Below are 23,409 nucleotides of genomic sequence, written 5' to 3' on the forward strand. Positions count from 1 at the left end.
CACTGACTGATCCTCTCTCTTCTTCAAATTCAAAAACTGGTCCTGCATCCGATTAAGGTGGGCATCACTAAAGTACCGTCCATAGAAATGGGCCTTGAACATATCCCATGTCATCGGGCCAGCATTTGCAGGATCATTGACCACACCAGTCCACCAATGCCAGGCGGTATCCTCAAGGAACTGTACTGCCAAATTCACTTTCCTGTCCTCTGGAAGGTCCATCTAAGAGAAAACTCTCTCCATCCTGTCAAGCCACCGCTGAGCCTCAACAGGTGAGGCGGCAGAAGCAAAAGTCTGGGCCCCATGCTTCCTAGCACGTTCCACAGAGTAGTCGGTACGTGACCCGGGGAGCGCTGCAGCAATCTGTCGAAAGAACTGCCCAAAAGTATCCGCAAACCTCCTAGGTATCTGTTCATCATCCTCAATAGGAGGAGTTTCCCTACGTGCTCGGCGATTACGAGCCATAGTGCCTGAAGAAAGAGTATTAAGAAGTTCAAGGATCAGTACAACAAAGTATCTACTTTACATGCATAATAACACACTAGTACCGAAGAGCACACGATGGGGATCCGCCGCGGTTGGGCCATCACTCGGGAGGTACTAGGCGTCATTAGGCATATAAAGTAGCAAGGAAGTAAGGAAGTCTACAGAATCTAGAAACCTAGTGCTCTGATACCAACTGACAAGACCCACCCCGAATTCCACCCTGGAATCCGAAGTGGCCCTGCGGGACCCACCTTTAAAGGAGATTTACCAAAAATTTCGGCATAACCTCCCTTAAAAATGGATAACCCAAAACCCTGCAGAAAACAAAATTCACTTCTAATAGTCCAACCACAACTCCTGGAGCCGCCTTGCTCCCAAATTCAACAAATCCCATCACAAGCTAACAACGTCACACATATTATCCAAAAGGGTACAAGTTACTACAATCACCAAAGTTAGGTCATAGACCTCAAATATAATTCATACAAGTTTGGGTCACATATCCCTTAGTAATCAGAGCATTCTAGGAATAAGGTTTAACATAGAGTACCGTAGGCTAAATAAATAACCTACAAAATATGATGACGGAAGCGGATGCGGTCACTATGGCTCACTCCTGAATGCCGAGCAGCAACACTGAAAACTGGGCATTTGAAACCGAAGGGCCCAGGGGAAAAGTATATAAAAACGTTAGCGTGAGTGGACAAAAATAAACAATTTTTAAACAAAATGGATTTTTATACTTTCCCACAATTATTTCATTAAAAACTTTCGATGCATGCAATAATTATGAAAACAAGCCACGAGAAGCTCCTCTCAAGAAATGGGGCTAGCCACAAATAACCACGAAGAAGAATATAAATTCCGATGCTCGAGAAATAGGACCAGCCCCGCTGGTTAGACGGAAATCAGACTAGCCCCGCTAGTCAAGAACAACAATAAAAGGATACGGGGAAGAGAGTTCACCATACGGGAATGGAGCCTCTCAGGCTCTACCTACCCTCGACTGCCACTCACACATAGATTGTGCGAGGAGGAGAACTAATAACCTCGACTGCCACCCACGTGAGGAGGAGAATAAGCTACCTCAACTGCCACTCACAAACACAAAGTAAGTGAGGAGGAGACCTAATCGAATGACCCGAGTATGGTGAGGAAAAACATTCAAAAACCATTAAATCCATAAGGCTTCCCCATATTTCTCACGAGATAAAATGTAATCCAACGACGTGACCCCGCACGCCAAAACTTAAAATATATAAGTGAGAAAATAATAACGAAACGACGGCATGTCCCACACGCCAAAAATATTCTCTAAAACATAATTGAAGAAGCAATGAATAATATATAATAATTCCCTCGAGAAATCTCAATTCCAATGATATTCCAGAAAAAATCTTAAAATCGACGAATAAAATTATACTTTTAAATTCCGGAAATACTTCGGAAGATAATTCGTCGAAAATCGCATGAATCATAAATTCAAATAATGATCATATATCGGATATAAACACCAAAAGCTTAGTATCCACGAAATATATCACAAATCCATTTCTTAAATCATAATTGAGAATAACTCATAATTAATCTCCAAAAATTTAATCGTATTCCCGAAAACAAGTAAATCCAACTCCGAGCATAATAAATTCGTATCCGAAATTTATATGGAAAAACAATCTCAAAATTATAATCCAAGACAAAATATTATGCTCGATAATAAAATTATAAATAAATTATTATTTCAGGAAAATAAATGCATGCATCATTCTTAAAAATAAAAGTCCACTCACAGTATGCGGTCAATCCTGACGTCGCTCATGATTTTCCTCGTATGGAGACTCCTCTCGTCCTGTACGAATAGCATTCTAAATATATATATTTCACAGGACGGAAATTAACTTTACGATACTTAGAAATGGAAATTCAAAACATCCCCTTTCCAAAAATCCAACTCCTCAACTCTCCACAATATCCATCCTTAATACTCTAACATTAATCATTCATTGATGTAAGATCTAAAGTGAATTCGAAAGAAACTCGGCGATCGAATTCACGTAAATCAATAATAAACCATTTATAATCAATTCGTAATTCCTCCGATTTTGACCTACTACAACATCAACCAATTTTACCTCGAAGTGGTCGAATCAAGCCGGTGAAGGAAAGCCCCGAAGCTTCAAGAACCCTAGAAATGAAAAATCATCAATTCAACCTCTACAATGCAAATTGGAACGAACTACCTTAGGGGAAATGATCACCATCAAAAACCAAACCTTCGATGTCAATATGGTGGCCGGAAGTGGCCGGAATGGCCGGAAATAAGCGAAAACCCCAAACTGCAGCCGGAGAGAACTTTGCTTCGATCTGAGCTTTTCCGGCCAAATCGTCGAAAACTAAGGGCACCAGCGTGACCAGGGGAGGAGACGACCCTGTGGTGGCCGGCTTTCTGCCGGGTGATGGCCGGACGGCGGCCAATCGAAGGGAAGAAGGATTTCCCGAAGAAGAAAGAGGGGAAAATCGGGGGAGAGGAGAGAGAAAGGTGGGTTTCAGGTTTTGGAAACCTACCACAGTAATTTTCCTTATATATATAATTTTCTTACCATGAACAGTAACTTTCTTAATTCACTCATAACTTTTGCATACGAACTCCAATTTTTACGTACCACATATGCCCGCGCTCGGGTTAACGTCCTCTACAACTTTCATGAAGAAAATTTTCTCAAATTAATAACTCATAAAAAGTCAATTTTTAACCACCCCCTAAACGTTAAAATTAAAATCGTGAACGGTAACCAATAAGAATTTCTTGTAACTCGGTAAAAAGGTATATCAGGTGTGGGGTGTAACAGTTGGTGTGTGGTAGTGACTCCGCCTCCTGCTCTAACATTAGTTGGGGGATGGGCGGTGGTCCCATCCCCAATAGTTCAGGTGGGTCCAACGGTACCTGCATCTGTATGACTGGTCCTGGTACCAGTGTGCCAGTGTTGGGCCGACTACGCCTGGTGCAAAGTGATTGCATGCTCTGCGCTGGATTGGCGGTGGCTTCCAGCGTCCTCTTTAGTTCATCAAAACGAGACATCAGTGTAGCCACTTGTTTTTGGGCCTCGGCCTTCTCTCTGCGCTCCTCTTCACGCTCTCTGTTTGCCTTGTGAAGGTCCGCCAGTGCCAGCTCGTATAGAGAGGTGAGATCCTGGCCCGGTGGGCGGCTGCTGCTTGGATTTGCCTCACCGCCGGGGTTGGCTGGGGTGTTGAATAGTGCGCGGTTAACGCCTACCGCTGGGTTGGAGAGTTGGGGAATGGCGGAATGGTCCGCCTGCTCTTCAGCGTTTCCCCCGCTATCGTTAGTCATGGTAATTGTGGTGGGATGACCTTTTGTTCAAGGATTCCCACAGACGGCGCCAATGTTGATGCTCAAAGTTCGGCGGCAGCCAAACCTTCATTTAATGCGGGTCCGATGGGCGGACCGCTACTCTGTGGACTTGGTGATCTTCTCTAGCTGTCACACGAAAGACAGGGCGTTAGAGGGAGACCGCATTGGGCGGTCTTCAATTCTCCGATGCCTAAGTCAGTCAATGTATATAGGCAGCATAACAATAAATGAGTAGTAAATGCATAATTAATGAGAAGAGAGGAGAGAACCTTTTATAGGTGAGGAGGAGGCTGATCTTCTCCTTGTTTTCGATGTGGGACTTATGTGCTTCAGTCCCCAGCTTCAGGAGCTTCTGATGCTATTTTGGCACGGCGCGTGGCGGCGCGTCGGCGGTGATCTGGGGGTGATCCGAGGCTCAGGCTATAGCCCGCCTGGCTGTGTATCCGTAGGTTATTCATTTGGCGGGAATCAGTACCTCTGGCGGTATAATGAGCGTAGCCCATTATAGCTAATTATGCTTGTAAATGTACATGTATGTACAATGACGTATAGACTCGAGAACGCATATGGTTGTGTGAGCATACTAAGAATGAGCATAGGGATTGCATATGATAAATGCGTGATGCGCGCAAGAAAAAAAACGAACGAGGTCGAGTTTGACGAGTTTACGCTCGTCTGGTGTAAGTTGCATGAGTGCCATGAAGGCAAGAGTTTGTAACTCATGAACGATGACTACGCAAACGCTTATGTTTGTTTGGTTTTCGTTCTTATTAATGGAACGTGAAAAGAATTCGATTTGTGGCAAATGACAAATGGTAGAAGAATTCAATGTTTCATTAATGTGCATTATGCTGGGGAGACATGAGCGTGAAGTTCGGAATGTCGGGAAGGCGTGAGCATGAAGCTCGGGGGTGCGGGAAGGCATGAGAGTTAAGCTCGGGGATGCCGGGAAGGCGTGAGCGTGAAGCTCGGGGATGCCGGGAAGGCGTGAGCGTGAAGCTCGGGGATGCCGGGAAGGCGTGAGCATTAGAGCTCGTGAGCGGGAAGCTCGGGGGGTGCCACGGACGCGTGAGCGTTAGAGCTCGTGAGCGGGAAGCTCGGAGGTGCCATGAAGGCAAGAGCGCGTAGCTCGAAGGTGATGCCCAGAGGCATGAGCATGACCATTGCTAATTATGCTAGGCTGTATGTACAAGTCCCCGAAGTCCCTAGTCAAGGAGGGTTTTCTTGCGGGGTTGATACCAAAGCGTGGCTTTGTGCCTTATTGTGAGCATAATTAGTGCAACTTCGTCGTCCATCTAGAATTGGTCGGAGCGAACGCTTATGCCCTTTCGAGTGGGCCCCCTGCTCGGCTCTTCAAGGAGTCCCCCACTCTTAGCTATAGACCTCTGTATGGTCGAAAAATTGTTTGATGAGGGGAGCTGCGTATAAGGAGTGGGCGTTAGGTGGCGAACCTAATCATTGATACCCAAGCGTCGAGGGTTAACTGCCGGATCAATGGCTGCCGTGGGCTGCATTAACCGGTCCCTTTACTCTTTCCCAGAGGAGAAAAGCTTGACTGCAATGCCGCGTAGCGGTCATCGTCATTATAAGGCGTTGCCTTACCGCTTGGTGGTTGGTCGTGGACCACAGACTCGTGGAGTCTAGACCCGTTTAGGTCTTTTTCCCATGGGGAGAGTTTGACAAAGTATGGTGCCTGGAGGCTAGACAATATGTTTACATATAGTGTACATGTAAATTTTGCTTAATTGTATGAAGAACAAATAAGCATAGCAAGTAATTTTATGCTGATCTTATGGCCATGTAACATGCACAATAGATAGTGGCAAGTGTCATGGGTGTCCAAATAAAATTTTGGTAGTAGCTCCAGGTGAAATAGTATGAAGCGTTTGTGAACTTGGAGCTTAACTAAAACATGTTGGACATATTTGAGCAAGTTGGGTTATGTTCGAGCAAATTGGGTGCAGTTGAACGGGTAGGCACTGTGCGAGCATGCGGGGCGTGGCCCAAGCAAGTCGTGGCCATGCTTGATACCCAAGCTAGTCGTAACCCGAGCAAATCGTTATCAGAGCATGTTTAATTAAGTTACAAGTGTCACAAGCTTCTAGACATGACATAGTTTGTTTAAGTGAGTGTCACATGTTTATTTAATTAGATTGCATTGAAATAGAAGCATGGCCTGTATAGCATGTACTTGTAGAAAGTTGCTAGTAACATTTTTGCATTTTGTAAACATGCTTAAGGATCATTGAGATCGATATGTGAAGTATGGCATATCTAGAATGTAAGGCTTAAAAAGTGTTGCCAAATCTATGAAATGTTGTAGGCATGCTCAAGAATTATGAAAGCATGGCATTGGCATGGCACTAGCCCAAAAAAAAAAACGTAAAAATGAAGATATAGTTACTTATCTTATGCCGATTTGGAGTGACTAGAAATTTGGAATTGACATAAGTACCCAAATCATGTTGGAGTTATCCAAGCATGACGCTCCATTGCTCCGGCGAAGCATCCTAGTAGAAGGATGATGATTTCGTTAATTGGAGAGGTAATCGGTGATTATGTCCCCTTGCAACAAAATAGGTGATTAATACATGAGTATGTAAAATCAACACTAGTATTTTGCATATGTACTTTGATAAGATATTAAGCAAAGTATCTAAGAGAAGTAGTAGTTGATAGCAAAATGACATATTTGATTATGTGCTCTAATATGCATTTCAATTTGGCAATGAAAGGTGAAAAGAAGCATGTTCAATAAGCCACTACGTATATACTAGACGCTGGATCCTATACATAGAGTTATGTATAAATAATCACTGCTTTGAAACTAGATTGGGTATGAGCCAAAGATCGTTGCCATTTTGGAGTCAAATTATGCACTTCTAGTGGGAGTACATGCATAATCGAGTCTACTGATATATCAATTTGTTGATTCTTTATAAGGTAGAGAAGCTGAGGTATATACGATTGGTACTGATAGTTAGCCTCCCAAAACATGCATATGTGTCCATGATCAAGTAAAGGTAGAGCATGCGCCCAATAGACTAGCACCAAATGTAATATATCCTAAGAGCTAGCATGCAAATCCAACATCTACCATATGAAGAAGTGAATTGACTGGCGGCATATGTAGTATACTATTGTTTTGATAAATAGCATTTGAGTAAATTGACCAATATAGACTCAATATATACTATCAATTCTTAACAGTACCTTGGGAGAATAGCAAACCATAAATCATTTAAATATAGTTTTGAGAGCGAATATGATACCGCCAGCATGCTTAGCCATGTGCTGTTCCGCTGTTGTTGAATTGTGCTAAGCTAGTCCACTTGTGTGAAAGCATAGGTACGTGTGTACCAAATAAAGAGATAGAAAGACTTATCTTGATGGCTGGCTTTGCAGCAAATGAACCCAGTGAAGAGACCAAGTGCCCAAATCAAAGAGATTTGAAGTAGGCGCTCGGGGAAGAACATGGAGATTAGCCCAAACGACTCATCATAGATAACACTACCGCTAGAGCCGGCAATTGATGATGGGTGATCATCGGCAATTGATGGCTGCTGTTGATGTTCTCGTGACAGCCTAGAGACGAAAAATGCCGGCGACGGCAAGAATTGTTCTCGTGAGCAAAGAGAAGAAACGGTGACAGCTGCTGTACCTACATGTACGTTGCAAAGCATAATTAGCTATAATCAGACACACTCATCGTACCGCCAGAGGTACCAACTATCGTCAAAGGAGTAACCCACAGATAGGCAGCCAGGCGGGCCACGGCCTGAGCACAAGCGTTCCCCAGGATCACCGCTGACGCGCCGCCACGCACTCTGCCAAGACGGCATCAGAAGCTACTGAAACTGGGAACTGAAGCACTTCAGTCCCACATCGAAAACAAGGAGAAGATCAGACCTCTCCTCACCTATAAAAGGTCCTCTCTTCTCCCTTCATTAAATGACGCATTAACTCTCATTTATTACTATGCTGCCTATATATCAACTGACTTAGGCATCGGAGAAGTGAAGACCGCCCAACGCGGTCTCCCTCTGACGCCCTGTCTTTCACTTGGAAGCTAGCAGGAATTATCAAGTATACAGAGTAGCGGTCCGCCCGCCGGACCCGCGTTAAACGGAGGTTTGGCTACCGCCAGACTTTGAGCATTAACAGCTGCAGAATCGGCTTGTAAGTTTCTCGCGTGCGTCAGGCTCAGCATCCAAGAGTTTTGGGTGTGCAGATCGAATTTGTGGGTGTGAAGAGAAGATTTTGGTGTGCGGCAAAGAACGTTCTGGCGGTTGGCCGAGATGTCGAGATTGCACCGCCGGTGCGTCAAGGTTGTTGGCGGATGGTGTTCTGCGGAATGATGCTTGACGGGCCAAGCCTGACAGAACGAATCCCTTGGCGGACCAAGCTTTGGTGTTGCTCTTTGGTGGTGATGAGCTTGGCGCTGTGCGTGTGCTTGTTGAGCAAGTGTTGGCTGCTGGCACTCGTTGCTGGCGCTGGGGAGGGTGTTGGCCGCTAGCTTCCTTAAGCGGAGGCTTGCTGGAGCTAGGCTGGCGTGCTGGAGGGTATTGGCTAGCGGTAGCGGGGACTTAGAGCTCGGCGGAGACTTGGAGCTCAGCGGAGGCTTAGAGCTCAGCGAAGGCCTTTTATTTTATTTTTCTTTAGCAGGAGCGGGCTCTGCCTAGCGGTTGATTGCTGGCTGAACAATCTTCTCTGTAAATGGGTGTCCAGAGTAAATGGGCACCCAAAGCTTCTCTGCAAACGATTTTCCGCTGGCACTAGCCATTGTAGCTGAGGCTTGCCACTGACGTTAGCATTTGCCGTTGGCGACCATCTTATCGCTGACTTTGAGTTGCGGCAGGTGACCGCAAGGATTCCAAGGCCGAGTAGATGGGAACCTTTTTTTTCGGGTTACCGCTGAAGATGGGTAACGCTTGCTGCTAGAGGCTAATGTGCCGCTGATCTTGGCGTAAGGGCTGGATGCCTAAGTTGCTCAATTTTTTTTTTTTTTTCGGAGTGGTGCTGCGTGGTTTAGGGTTGGCAAGGCCGGGAAGGTTGCTTCCTGGCGAGGTCTTGGCCGCTTCCGACTACCACGGGGTAGGTTGTATGTCGGGCTACGGCATGTATGTCATGGTTGGGCCCCACCATGACTTGCAGGCCCATCAAGAGGGTGTTGGTTATGCTTGGTGATGTAGTAAATCCTTCATATTGTTGGAGGTATGTACAGATGAAATAGAAATAAATAGAATTAAATACTCCAATTTAATCAATGAAAAAAAAGAAAGATTATCATAGATAATAGAAACAACATTTATTTGCAACCATTTATTTGTGACCATATGTATGTATTTTACCTGTTAGAGGCCTTGCTTGAGCAACACTAGTGGTGTAACTCCCAACGATAGCAAACATAACCATAAGAAGGAAGAGGCCTCTCCTTACTGAAGAAGTCATGTTATCAATCCTTAATGATTCTTAAGCCAAGTGCAATTAAGCTATTTATATGTAGAAATTAAGTTATGGCATGCAAATTCATTAACTAAATCAACCAATTAAGCGCTTGTAGCTGTAGTTAGTGTATGTAATGGTTAATTTTAAATAAAGTCCTGCAAAGTCCTGCTTCAAGTTTGCAACTAGTCAAGTACTCGTTATTCTAGATGGATGCCGTTTAATATTTAATTTGGTATGCATGCATGTTGGAATTCTTGATTTCCAGGTCGTCATTCCTGCGTAGAATGCATTCACACATGGGTATATGACTATATGAGAGTTATTACAAAGGCTTGAAGACATTAGTAATGTTTGATTAGGAATATAAGTTTCGAAAATGTATCCTCTAGAATATATATATATATATATATATATATATATATATATATATATATATATATATATATATACAGCGCTTCTCCGGTGCGGACGTCCGCACTTTTTGCTTAGGTGCGGATTTCCGGTTTTGACCCACTTTCCGATCACATTTTCACATCTGAGCCGTTCAGTTTTTAGATCATAATTTATAGATCATCTCTACAAAATTTCAGCCAATTTGGTGATCGTTAAGGCACCCAAAACTGCAATTTACCATTATAAATACGAACGGTTCCGGTTCGACAGATTCGGTCCGTTCGTGTAAATTGCAATTTTGGATGCCTTAACGATCATCAAATTGGCTGAAATTTTGCAGAGATGATCTATACATTAGGATCTAAAAACGGAACGGCTAAGATGTAAAAATGTGATCGGAAAGTGGGTCAAAACTGGAAATCCGCACCTTTTTGCTTTGGTGCGGATATCCGCACCTGAGCAAGTTTCTATATATATATATATATGTATCATATTAAAAAAATATATGACCTCAAGTAGTTCCACTGAAAAATCAAGTATTCTAATTGATATAAAATAGATAGAGCTACCAAGGTTTTGGCACCTTTACCTTACAGTTGATTTGAAAAATTCTCATAATAGGTAGCTATCAATGAGCACTTCGGTATTTCGGAAAAATGACATGAGAGATCTTGTTAATTTTGCACATGAAATAATGTGTTTATCCTTTCACTTTGGATCGAGTCAATTGCAGTTTATCCGGTAAAATGATGATATTGTGAAACAAAATGAGTTTATCGATCTCTGTTTTGGTACATTTTATAGTTTCTAGGTCATGACCTGTTTGACTAGGAGAAGTGGAGAATTCTATGTACAAAGCAATAAAAGAAGTTAGACGTATTGTATGTTGGATTAGCGAAAAACATAGTAGCAAAATTTGCCACCCAAAAGACATCCAAGTCAATAATGAATAACTCATAGTTCACCATGGTCATCAAAAAGTTATTATTCATGTTTGATCTGAAGCTAGCATTAATGAGATTTAATCCAAATGCAATCAAGTTATTTATATGTCATCTAATCTGCTATATATATATATGGAATATATGCACCTAAATAATTGAATCAACTCGTAACTAGCTACTTAGTACTGTATTGCAGTCATACTTGAATATTAATTCAACTCGATCGTCTACTACAGAAGAGAGGATAAGAGTAAATTAAAGGATGTGATCATGTCTTTCTGCTCGACGACTTGTTTCACGGCCGTTGTTGTGGATTTTATAGTTAATCTAGTTGTAGGATTGCAATGTACGTATCTAGGTTGTTTTTGATCAAAAACTAAAACCCATTGCATAGTTTTGAAAATATTAATTTATCTGTATTGATCACAAAATATTATTGGCCTAATAGCTGTACATAGCAGTTGATTCACATTGATTACAAAAATAGTGGATGTCTATATGTCTAAATGTTTTTCTTGAAGCTCATTTCTTTGGGATTCACTCTCACCTAGCCTTTTCATAAGATCATTAAGATTTTAGAAAGGCTTCTTCTTTAAGACGGTCTTTTCAAGATGGTACCGTAAATATATTGATCAACCATAATGATTATTTTTCTCCTTGCGAATAAGTGTAGTGTGATCACGTACTTCTGCTAACTGTACTTCCATCTTCTTTATCTTATTCAGAACTATATTCATTTGTTCATGCTGCAGATCACAATGGTTGAGCAATCTATTCAACTTCCTACCAAGCTTCTCATTATGTTCCTGCATTGCAAGTCAATTACCAAAATCGAAAACTATTTCATATAAGGTTGATTTATCAAAATCTCGCAGGTTGGGGAAAAAAAACATTTCCTCTAACAGATGTTTACTAAGATTAATTGCTAAGAGCATATAAGCCATTATTGATGTAGGACGAAAACGGGTCCAATTTAGCCAGAAAACCATAAAAACAAATAAGCGACATAGAATCAAGAGTGATTGGAAAATAGATAACTCACGCGTAATGAGGTTACTAGCCGCTGGAATATTCAAGAACATTTGGTTTTGGACTTTTCAGGTTACTCGTGCAAAAAGTCAGGTTTTGATTGTGAATCAGATTTGATCAATTTTTGGCCAGAATGTCTGTTTGAGATGCATGATACCTTTCCAGAATGGGAACGACGAGATCTTCAAGACTCACTTTAGTGAGCCCTTTCAGATTTATGCCACAATATATCGTCTTAATTATCCGATTCGGCATTTAATATTTTTAGGCTAGTTTTACATTTGTTTTAGAATTCTTTTATTTTAGATTTTTAGTTTCCTTTTTAATTTGAATTCTTTAGGATTTCTTGTTAGAATATGATTTAGGGTTTTGGATGCCTATATAAGCACCATTATATTTCGTACTAGAATCAGTTTATCATATCAAATTTAATAAAATCTAGAGATTTTTCTCTATTTCTCTGGTGGACTCCAGAACTATGTCTTTTAGGGTTTATTGCTTGTAAACCCAGGTTACTTCCGACTGCGTCAATTATATTACGGTTATTACCCAACAAACAAATGATACTTCAACTGAATTTTGAGTGAGAAGAATAACAATGCCAAAGTTTTGTTTCCGGTCTCACTCTCTTCATACTTCAAATGATACTTCATTGTGCTTTCTTTTAAGCCTCTTCAGTTTTCTTAAGCTCTTTGTTCTGACTTCTGACGTCGCTATGCACAATCTTTTTCCAAAGCTCTTTCTTTTGAACTCCACTCTGCTCAAGATGTTCCTAAAGCTCTTTCTGTTGAGATCTTGTGTGCTCAAGCTTTATCTTAAGATCATTTATTTGAGCCTCGGAGTTTGAGAAGACTTTTCCCTGCTCTAAGGAGCCCTCTCCATAGAGATGAGGTACATTTTGTTGCAATTTACCTAATTATCTGCATAAGAAGATAAATAAAGTAATACTGCAACTTTTTTCCAAAGGGAAAGCCAAAAGAACATAGTTCCACATCTTAATATACAATAAGACTCACCAATATCAATATCTTGGTGAGAAAACGCAGATTGATCACCAATATATATTTCTTATGATATGCATATCAAACTTGGGAGAAGTGCAGGCCCTTCAAAGTTGCTATCCACATATTTGATTTTATAGGGGGCTTCCGTCACACTTAGATAGCATTCATGACTCTATAGTAGAAACTTTCAAGTGGATGTACCCATCCCTAAACAGGTGGTGAACCACTATATATCATGTGTGTGTCTCTCTCTCTCTCCCCCCCCCCCCTCCCAAAATAACTCCTAAACACTTGCTTTCCTCCGGGAATAAGTTCGACCCTTGTGGTCGCTGTGTTTTTCTCACAGCGTTATATCACCACATCTCTCCCCCCCCCCCCCCCCCCCCCGAAATAACTCCTAAACACTTGCTTGCCTCCGGGAATAAGTTTCGACCCTTGTAGTCGCTGTGTGTTTTCTCACAGCGTTATATCACCACTTCTCTCCCCCGCCCCCTCCCGAAATAACTCCTAAACACTTGCTTCCTTCCTGGAATAAGTTCGACCCTTGTGGTCGCTGTGTTTTTCTCACGGCATTATATCACCACTGACGATTGTGATGATAGTTTTTAAGACGGAGTCGAAAAGGTCATCTAGTCACTTGTCACGGGGCGAAGAGGCCTCGAGCACATGTAATTTTCCATTTTATGTTCGAACCATGACTGAAGTGGACATGCCAGCGTTTGGTTTCAACCATTTTATGGTTGTAGCTAGATTAGTAGCTTTCACTTGGTCTCACGGTGTTTTGGAGAACTTTAGCTCCATTTTATGTTTCTTGTAATTCTGGGAAGATATGTACAGATATGTTGATATGTTTTTGTGATAGAAGTAGGCACTTATGGCTCCTGTTTGTATTGTATTCCTACTAGCTTGTAACATTACCATTCCACTTGAATGAAATCGAATGCTTTAATAATTTTTTTTCTTCTGATATTGGAGCAATCCTAGTTTTATATGCAGGTAGAGTCTAACCGGCAACGACCCTGTGCATTTTATCCTCACATGAAATCGAGCGTTGATGTTCCATAGTTGATTTTCTTAATGCCATCAGTTGTAGTAACTTTTATTGTTTTTTCACTGATATTTTATGTGATTTTAATTTCCATGCAAAATTTCGAAAGGATCGGCTCTTATTGTTCCTCGAAGAAGTTAGATTTTTTTTTTTTTTTAGGAGAAATCTAAGCTCTTTTCATTACTCAGGGCAACAATGTTACAAAGGAACCCACCACGTTTGTGGCTCCTTAAGAATGAGAAACTAGACGTAACACTATACTGACAAAAAAGAAAGCTCAAATGCATGGTAGGGAACAAGAAAAGAAAAATACTTAAATGGCCCTAATCTCATTCCCTACTGAGCACCGTTTCATTATTAAAATAAAAAGTAAAAAAATTAAAATTAAAAACTTAAATGAAAATATTCTAAGAAGTTAATTATAATATTTAGTCTCAAACTAATTAGAAGAAGGATGGAGAGGGAGGCGGGCATTATACCTTGTAAAACAAGTTCATAAAGTTTCAGTCAATCTGTGATGTACCGTCAATCAATAGAAACTATTTTACTATATTTTTTTTTTGATCAAGAATAACTTCATTAATAATGAACTGCTTAAAACGAGTTTTAGGCAACATCTCATACACAGAAATGATCACTAGACTTCACACTGGAACTCTATAATGACTGACTCAATGGGCCAAAAAAGCCCCGACTCCAAACTTGCACTACAACTATATGACAATGACAACAAGGGCAGGAGCAATGAATCCTTGACATCTCACCTCTCGTCCAGCCAATACGAACCCTGAAGCTAGACAATTCACTTGTGTCAACACTAACTCGCCACCCAGAGTCCACCCAACCAGCTTTTGATCGACAAAGCCTACACTCATTGAGACCTAAACCCGACCAAAAGGATTGCCGGACATTTAGACCTGGGACTAAAGTAAACCCAACACCGTCACCATCCTATTGTCAACATCGTCAATTCACAACTGCTCCAAATCGCCATCGCCTTCGACCCAAAACCAGACAGGAACGATCCACTATAAGGCCAATAATGCTCGTCTATGGCACAACCCGACTTTTTCGCTGACCCAAAACAAGATAGGAACGCCCCACTAGAAGGTTGAAGAGAAGATTGTCTCTGCCACATCCTATAGTGTCTTATTACCAACAAAACAAAAACATTAAAAAAAACCAAGCCCTAAATCACTAGTAACAGCAACCCAACAACACACACCCGATCCAACAAGTAGCAGAACCACGCCCAATCCACTGCCCAGATTCTGGTGCTTCATTGACATCGATCGCCGCCGGCCAGTATCAGTCCATCACTCGCTGTTCACCAAAGATCCGGAAGGGACCGATTGAGATCGATCTGATGCCCACCCCGAAATCCAACAGCCATCCATCTTCCTTGGACTACGCCTATGCCAGAAGTTCCCGCCGCCCCCTGCATAACGGCGTTGTAGCCGCCGCCACCATGCCACCTACGTCAGCAAACCACCATCGAGTCAAGGTCTCGATCGCCATCACACCACCCTAGCAACCAAACCGTACCAGATCTGGGTGGAACATCCCAGATCACAACCCTCAGAGATCGTGGTCGAAACAGAAGCACAGATCAATCCCATTGCCCCCACCCAGGTTGGACGTCCCCACTTCTACGACACACCATCAACTCAGCAATAGACAACCCGTCCGGCTGCACTCACCAGCGGTGAGCCGCCGGACGAGCATAGAGGAGCACACGAGAACCTAGTGTTTTTTAGGGGCTGATTTATATTTGTGTAGAAACTATTTTACTATAATGATCAGATTTTTAGCAAGCTGTTTAAACTTACTATAAAAGACTTATGGTGTCAATATAATTTCTTTTGGATTGGTTTAGCTCTTTTTTCTTTTTTTTTGATAAATGGGGTTTGGAACCCAGTCAAGCTGGGAGGCTCAACCCCACGCCTATATTATTATTCATAAAATTTTGCCGCATCGGGGGGGACGTAATACCTGTACCCCGAGCGTGCATAGTTGCGTTACATAAATCCTCATAGGGGACATCCTGTAAGAAGTCAGGAGCCTCGACTAAAGAAAGATCCACAACACGATCTAAACTAGCAAAGTGAGCAAACCTATGAGCAACACTATTTGCTTCACGATAAATGTGATGAATTCTGAAATAATCAAAACATTGCAAGTAATCTCTACAATCATCGAGAATTCGACTCACCTCAGAGTTGTCCTCCACATTATGATTTAGAGCGGCCACTAAGATAGTACAATCGCTTTCCACTTCAACCTCTTTCCACCCCTGGTGAACAGCAAGCAGAAGTCCTGCTCTGCATGCTTCAGCTTCCCCATGAAGAGCTGATCCCAGGTAGGGCATATATCGCGACCAAGCTCCCTTGAACCTGCCCTTATCATCCCGTATGACAATCCCAATGCCACCACTCCCACTGTTTGCATTAAAAGCTGCATCTAGATTGATCTTAAGCCGTCCTCTAGGTGGAAAAACCCATTTGGCAAAGGTACCTCAATCCACCCTATGCGTAACTTTGACTGGGTGTAATCGATGGTACTCTTCCATCATGCTCAATGACCACGTTACTGCATGCATGGGGTTAAAGCTTCCTCCCTTCCAAACCAACCTATTTCTCTCTGACCAAATAGCCCATAATAGAATAAAGAACATATCCACCTGTTGCTTGTTAAGAGATTCAATGACATCAATTATCCACTCTTTCAAAGATGTTGCTGCATGATTTCTAGCAGGTAACCCAAGTGGGCTAAACAGCCATAAACATGCAATGACGTTGCATTCTTTGAATATATGTAAATCCGATTCAACATCACAATTGCAAAAATTACACACCTGGTCCGCCAAGCCAAATCGTCTATTGAGGGCAGCTTTGGTTAGGATGATATGTTTCAGCAATCTCCAAACAAAAACTCGAATCTTCGACTGGACCCTAGCATGCCAAACTGTCCTCCATAATGCCTTCATTTGTGCATGGCCCTGGGACGTCGACCCTTGAGTTGAGAAGCTTCTAGCCACATGATAACCGCTTTTCGCATTGTATACGCCCCTGTTGTCATAATGCCACACTAAGCGGTCATCTGGGCTTCTCCTACTAAGGGGGATTTTACGAATCAACTCCATCTCCTCAACAGTGAAGAGCTCCTCCAACCACTCATGCATCCATTCTCTAGACTCAGGGTCTATCAAATCAGACACTCGCAGCCCCTCTAAACCTTCCATAACCCCCGAGAACGGCTTAAAAGTATGGGGTCTGGGGATCCACGGATCGAACCACATAGAAATGTTAGACCCTGTTCCCACTTGATAACGCACACCTTTGTGCAAGAGATCTCTTCCCTTCATTAGACTCCTCCAAGTGTACGAGTCACCAGGATTGACTCTTGCATTAAGGAAATCCCCATCAGGGTAGTACTTGGCCCTCAAAGTCGTGGCCAATAGGGAATTAGGACACTTGAGTAGCCGCCACCCTTGTTTAGCAAGAAGGGCCTGATTGAATAGCTCCATGTTGCGGAACCCTAACCCCCCTTCTTCCTTAGTTGCACACATCTTGTCCCAGGCCAACCAATGTATCTTTCGGCCCTTGTCAGAATCTCCCCACCAAAACTCCGCCATACAACGATGCATTTCCTGACACATGTGTTTAGGTAGCTCGAAGCAACTCATTACATAAGTAGGCACCGATTGCACCACCGACTTGATCATTACCTCTTTCCCTGCCATGCTGAGCATTTTCTCCTTCCAACCTTTCATCTTGTTTCTAGTCTTCTCCATAATAAACTGAAATGCTTCTGTCTTGGAGTAACTTACTTCCGTTGGAAGCCCAAGATACTTGTCATGTTTATCGACCCTTTCCACCCCGAGAACAGAAGCAAGCTCCTCTTGGATCTCCATCCTGACATTCTTAGAAAAAGAAATACAACTTTTTTGGAAATTTCGCATTCATGGAGAAGAGGTTTTAGCCTGTTAGCGAGCACTTTGGACCCCAGCTTATAGATCACATTGCACAGGCTTATAGGGCGAAGTTGCTGCATATGTTCTACCGCCTTAACTTTCGGGATTAGTGTAACATACGTACCATTAACTTCACGAAGCAGATGTTCTGAACCCATGAAACACCGAATAGCCGCTGTCACATCCTTGCCAACAACTGGCCAGTAGCGTTGATAAAAAATAGGAGAAAAGCCATCAGGTCCAGGAGCCTTCATAGGGTGCATTTGCTTCAAAGCCTTGAGGACTTCATCCTCACTAAACTCCTTAATTAATTGGGAGTTCATCTCATTTGAGATAACCTGTGGGAATAGGTTTGTGAACAGCTCCACATTTGTAGGATGATTTGTTGTAAACAAGTTACCAAAATAGCCCAGAACGATTTTTTCTAGCTCCGACTCCTCCGTACACCAAACTCCTTCACTATTGTACAACCCTTTGATCTCATTCCGTCTTCTTCTGTTAGTAGCTTTCTGATGGAAATATCTCGAGTTCAGATCGCCTTCCGTTAGCCACATAACCTGGGAACATTGCTTCCAATAATTATGCTCATGCAATAACAAATCATTTAACTTTGCTTCAAGACAAAGTCTCTCTTCCTCAGGCGGTGCCGACAATGATTTATCATAAAAAGTTGAGAGCATAGCTCTAACCTTCTCTATCTCAACTTTTAGATTACCAAACTTTTCTTTACTCCAATCCCATAAAGCTTGCCTTGTACGTTCAATTTTCATGCATACAGTGTGGAATGGATTAAGCCCCTCCACTTCATTCCAACCTCTCCTTACCACATTGGCACATTCCGCATCCTGGAGCCAGTGTGCTTCAAAACGAAATCTTTTCTTCTTTCGTTTCTTTCTAGGGCGAGTTGTACTGACTTCAATAAAAATTGGGAGATGATCCGACTTTGAAGGCTTTAGGTGTATCACCCGGGAAGAAAGAAACAAGTCCATCCACTCTCTATTGGCCAAGAATCTGTCTAGACGTACCTTAATCTCCTCACCCCCTCTAATACCCCTCCAAGTGAAACAGGGTCCAACGAAGTTAAGATCAGCCAAACCACAGTCCTCTACACATTTTGAAAACGCTTCTATCTGCCTTGGACATCTAGGAGGACCCCCCTCCTTCTCACAGCCTCTGAGTATCTCATTAATATCTCCCCCAAGTAACCAAGGCCTAACGTTGTTATGTCCTATTTTTTTAATAAGCTCCCAAGTAAGATAACGTTGTTCCACCTTAGGATGGCCATAGACCCCAGTAAATCTCCATCTGTTTCTATCACCCACACACCCGACCAAGACATCTATGTGATTGTTTGAATAAGTACTGAGAGCAACATCCCAACCCTCCTTCCATAGTAGACAAAGGCCCCCAGCTCTCGACAGCCTCCCATTAGGTTGTCGAAAGATCCTACAAGGAACTGTAAAAGCATTCTGAAATCCCACTGCAACCTTTACTTTAGTCATCTCATGAACGGTACACTTAGTTTCACAAAGAAAAATAACATCGGGAGAATTGAGGGCGATTAGCCCTTTAAGCCCATTCACTGTCCAAGGGTTCCCGATCCCTTGGCAGTTCCAACTCAAAACATTCATGACTCGTGATGGGTCGAAACCGGACCCATCACGGAGGGACGTTTGTGAGTACGCCCTTGACTCTTGTTTGGAGAAGTTGTAGCCACAGTTACCTTGCGCATCACGTAGCCACTCTTCTTCGTACAGTCACTACCAGAAATAGAAGCCCCACTGCTTTGGGCTGACCCCTCAACACCCTGGCCCATTATGGCCTTCTTATTCTTCAGTGGGCTCAACTTTGACTTAGTTTTACCTCTGGACCCCATCTTAGACTTACCCGGCCTAAGCACATTTAACGCGACATCCAACTCAGAGTCGCTGAACTCCCGCTCTTTTCCAATTGAAACTCCCCCCTTATTTGGCCACTCCTCAGAAGGCAACTGCACCAAACTTGGATCTTGATTAGTGACACCACCTGTCACTCTCTCACTGCCTGCAATCACGCCTGACAAAACTCCGTCACTTGAATTCACCATTAAGACAGTCTCCAAATTGGGCGCCACCCGCACCGGAACATCCCGCAAATTACTCTGTAATCCTATCTCCGCCGTAAGCGACGACGTTCGGCCTCCATGCACCATTGTCTTCGGCTTCTTCCTCAAGGGAACATCAACCTCCTCGTCCACACTATCCATCATGTCCACTTCCCTTGTCGCTCCAACTTTGGGAGCTTGTACAGTGACATCGTCATCCTGCTCCTCCCTAGTTCGAACTAAACCCGAAACTGGTAAATCTGGAGCTGTCATTACCCAGCCAGATTTCTTTCTAGGGTTCAGCCCCAGCCTACCACCACCACTGTCAGACCCCAGACTCTGTATTTTAGCACTCATCTACTTCACTAGCCATTCCTCCTTTTTCTCGGCGTTCAACAGGGCATCGTATGCAGGCTCCGTCAACTCCCCACTTTCCCTTCGAGCGTACTTTCCCCCAGTGTGAGAAAGTAAACCACAGAAAAAACAAAAATGAGGGAGACGCTCATATTCCAACTCGAACTGCTGGCTCTCCGACCATCCAGCCGGCCTAAAGGTGACCCATTTTTTCAAAGGAGAATCGACATCAATCCCCACCCTAATCCTCATAAAGTCTCCTAAGCCGCTCACCCCACGGCCTCTCCCAGCTCTTACGCACTGCCCGATTGCATCACCGATACATCTTCCCGCAGTCTCCACCCTCCGGTCCTCCAAGTACACAGGTGGTAACCCTCGTATCCGGATCCAGAAGAACTGTGTACGGAGGGAAACTTTTTCCGGATCCTCTCGGCCATCCGTCACCGCCACAGCCACCAAAGCCTTGTCGAAAGACCATGGACACCCTTTTACTGCCCACATCAGATCAGCCTCATGCTTGAACGAAAACAATACCCGATTACTCCTTCCCAACTGACACGCCGTAATTCGCTGCCGATCCGGTGGATCCGACTTTGGAATCCATAACCCCTTCATTGTACTGATAAACCACTCCACCCTATAGGGCTTCGCTGTGAGCAGTTCACTCACCAGAAACCAACACCTTGGTCCCTCTTCTACCACCGCAGACGGGATGACCACCTCAACCCCCGTCTCAGACAAAGCAAGCTTCCTCGCAAAACTCCCGACGACCTCCTCCATCAAGCACAGAGATCGAGATAGCAGAGACCAGCACTTGACAATACCACAAAACCACCCGGACATACGTCAACACCGAAGCACCGTCACTAAAGACGCCTCTCTTATCAGAAAGGACAACAAAAAAAAACCCTAACTCTGCACATTTTATATTATTTGTTTGTTTGTTTTGTGAGTGCGTGTGGTGTGGCTTGCTTCTTCTTCTTTTTTTTTTTTTTTTTTTTTTTTGTCATTAACAGATCACTATAACATATCAAAATCCAGAGACAGGATGCCTCACGAAATCAAGCAAAGTGTACAGATTTAAAAGTTTCTTCGTCCGAATAAGTACTGCATATACGTACGTACATTTTAAAAGTGGGTGAAGAAGTACAATAAATTACACACACCTTATAACTAGAATTGAAAGTACATGTTCTTGGAATTACCCTTGATCGAAATAGCAATGGAGGGTCAGATTACTTGGAGCTTTGTGTGTTCTCATGCAGTTCTATCATAACACAAGAAGAAACCTCAGCAGGTGACTATTATTATCATTACAAACATATAATAAGAAAAAACTTTTTTTACACTGAGTCCATGTATAATTCCCATATCCATTGCTAGCTGCGCGCTCTTCAAGCTGAAGATGCGCATAGAGTACTCCGAGTAGCTTTCTCGAATAGAAGATCCTTCATAGATGCCGGGGAATTGTGTGGTGTTGGTGCTACTTTGGGCGGAGGTGGTGGCGACCTTTTGGCGTATCCACTGTTATCGGTAGTATTTTTCATAAAGAGCTTACTGCAACTATCTGCTGTGCCAAGCAAAGAACATATGCGATACTCGGAAGAACTTCGGTCTGCATTATTAATAGCCCCAGTTAAAATAATATAGGAAGGTAAGCAACATTACAAATCTGGAAATCCCAGTTGGGTTATGGGTATATATATGTCGAAAATTTACATTTGTATCCCCTAACTTATGTGTTAAATTATTTTTAACTCTCGATTGAAATTTGGGCTCCCAAAGTTTTTTCGAGTATCAAGTATGTCACGCCCCGGATTTTGAATGATAAATTCAAATCCGAAACCTGAATAATTACAATTACAAAAAACCAAATCTCGAAACTTCGAGTTCATTATTACAATTCACTCTCACAATATATTATAAAGCTCAAATGAGCATAACACACCTCACAACTTACAATTGTTGTAAAACTCTAACAATTGCTCTAACCGCACGATCACCGTCCTGGTTCTCCTGTCCTGTAGGATTACCCGCTACACAATTTGAATAGTGTACCGGGAGTTGCAACAACACAAAACCCGGTAAGCTTTTTACAGCCAGTATGAGTAAACAAGAAAGAACTGTTGATTTATTAGATTTCAAGACTACCACAAACCCACGTTACTTTCTCACTCTCATATATATATATAGACACTTATGAGTTACTCTCAATTTAGCTCATAAGATCACTCACTCTCATATATATATGTAGACACTTATGAGTTACTCTCAATTTAGCTCATAAGATCCCTCACTCTCATATATATATATAGACACTTATGAGTTACTCTCAAATTCGCTCATAAGATTTCCCAACATTTGGTAGACAGACTCATATATATATATAGACACTTATGAGTTACTCTCAATTTAGCTCATAAGGTTACCATATATATATTGACACTTATGAGTTACTCTCAATTTCACTCATAAGGTCACTCCACATTTGGCAGACAGACTAGAGCTCTAACTGAACGTAACCACTCGTCCGGCCACAGACGTGATTACGATTTAATACTATTAATAACCACCAGCCCGGTACGAGAGCGTGATTCACTAATAGATGCCATGGTCACCTCGTGACCTAGTGATCTCCACAGATCACAACAATTTATTGTTCCTCAACAATAAAACTCAACACCTCTCACAATATATTGTTTCTCAACAATAAACTCAATACCTCTCACAATATATTGTTTCTCAACAATAAACTCAACACAACTCCAACAATACATATTATTTCACGTAATAATATATATACAGACATTCACACAGGAATGTCTAATACACCAACAATAGTTCATATGATTGCAAAATAAAGCAATTAAATATATTGGGTTCGTAATATGAACCACGTGAGGTTTACTCACCTCTAATCCAGCTGCGTCTTCTTAACAGCTCCATTAACAATCTCACGAATCGTCCGCCAAATAAATCCATCGATCACCTAATCCAATAATGATCTTAACTTAGCCAACAACTCAAAAGCACACATATACGGAAACCCACGGTCGGATTCTAATTTTAATGATGATCCAACGGTCAGATCGAAATCATACGATGATCCAACGGTCGGATCTGAATTTAATGATGATCCAACGGTCGGATCCTCACGGATCGCCTTTAGGATCATCCTCCAAAATTATCACGAAGACTCCGATCTTCTTGAATCACTCTAACAAACATCTCCATAAAATTATATGAAAATCCGACGGTCAGATTCTCACGAATCGCC

At 42.5% G+C, this 23,409-nt stretch overlaps 1 protein-coding gene across 1 annotated transcript; it reads right to left on the reverse strand.

The window, feature by feature from the left end:
* Positions 1–222: 222 nt before the first annotated feature.
* On the reverse strand, positions 223–19,326 carry LOC133728462 (uncharacterized). The gene is made up of 4 exons (XM_062155878.1): positions 17,743–19,326; positions 16,353–17,644; positions 15,715–16,205; positions 223–470 (listed from the first exon to the last, which is right to left on the reverse strand). The coding sequence occupies exons 1-4, from the start codon at positions 19,324–19,326 to the stop codon at positions 223–225; spliced, it is 3,615 nt and encodes a 1,204-aa protein (XP_062011862.1).
* Positions 19,327–23,409: the final 4,083 nt, after the last annotated feature.

The sequence above is a fragment of the Rosa rugosa genome, chromosome 1, assembly GCF_958449725.1.
Source record: "Rosa rugosa chromosome 1, drRosRugo1.1, whole genome shotgun sequence".
Taxonomy (NCBI): Eukaryota; Viridiplantae; Streptophyta; class Magnoliopsida; order Rosales; family Rosaceae; genus Rosa; species Rosa rugosa.

Coding starts and splice junctions, on each gene's coding strand:
- LOC133728462 (XM_062155878.1), bottom strand. CDS start 19,326: ATGAATGTTTTGAGTTGGAACTGCCAAGGGATCGGGAACCCTTGGACA. Junction 17,645..17,742: donor GCCCTATAAGCCTGTGCAAT/GTGATCTATAAG, acceptor TCTTTTTCTAAG/AATGTCAGGATGGAGATCCA. Junction 471..15,714: donor TATGCACGCTCGGGGTACAG/GTATTACGTCCC, acceptor CTCTTTCTTCAG/GCACTATGGCTCGTAATCGC.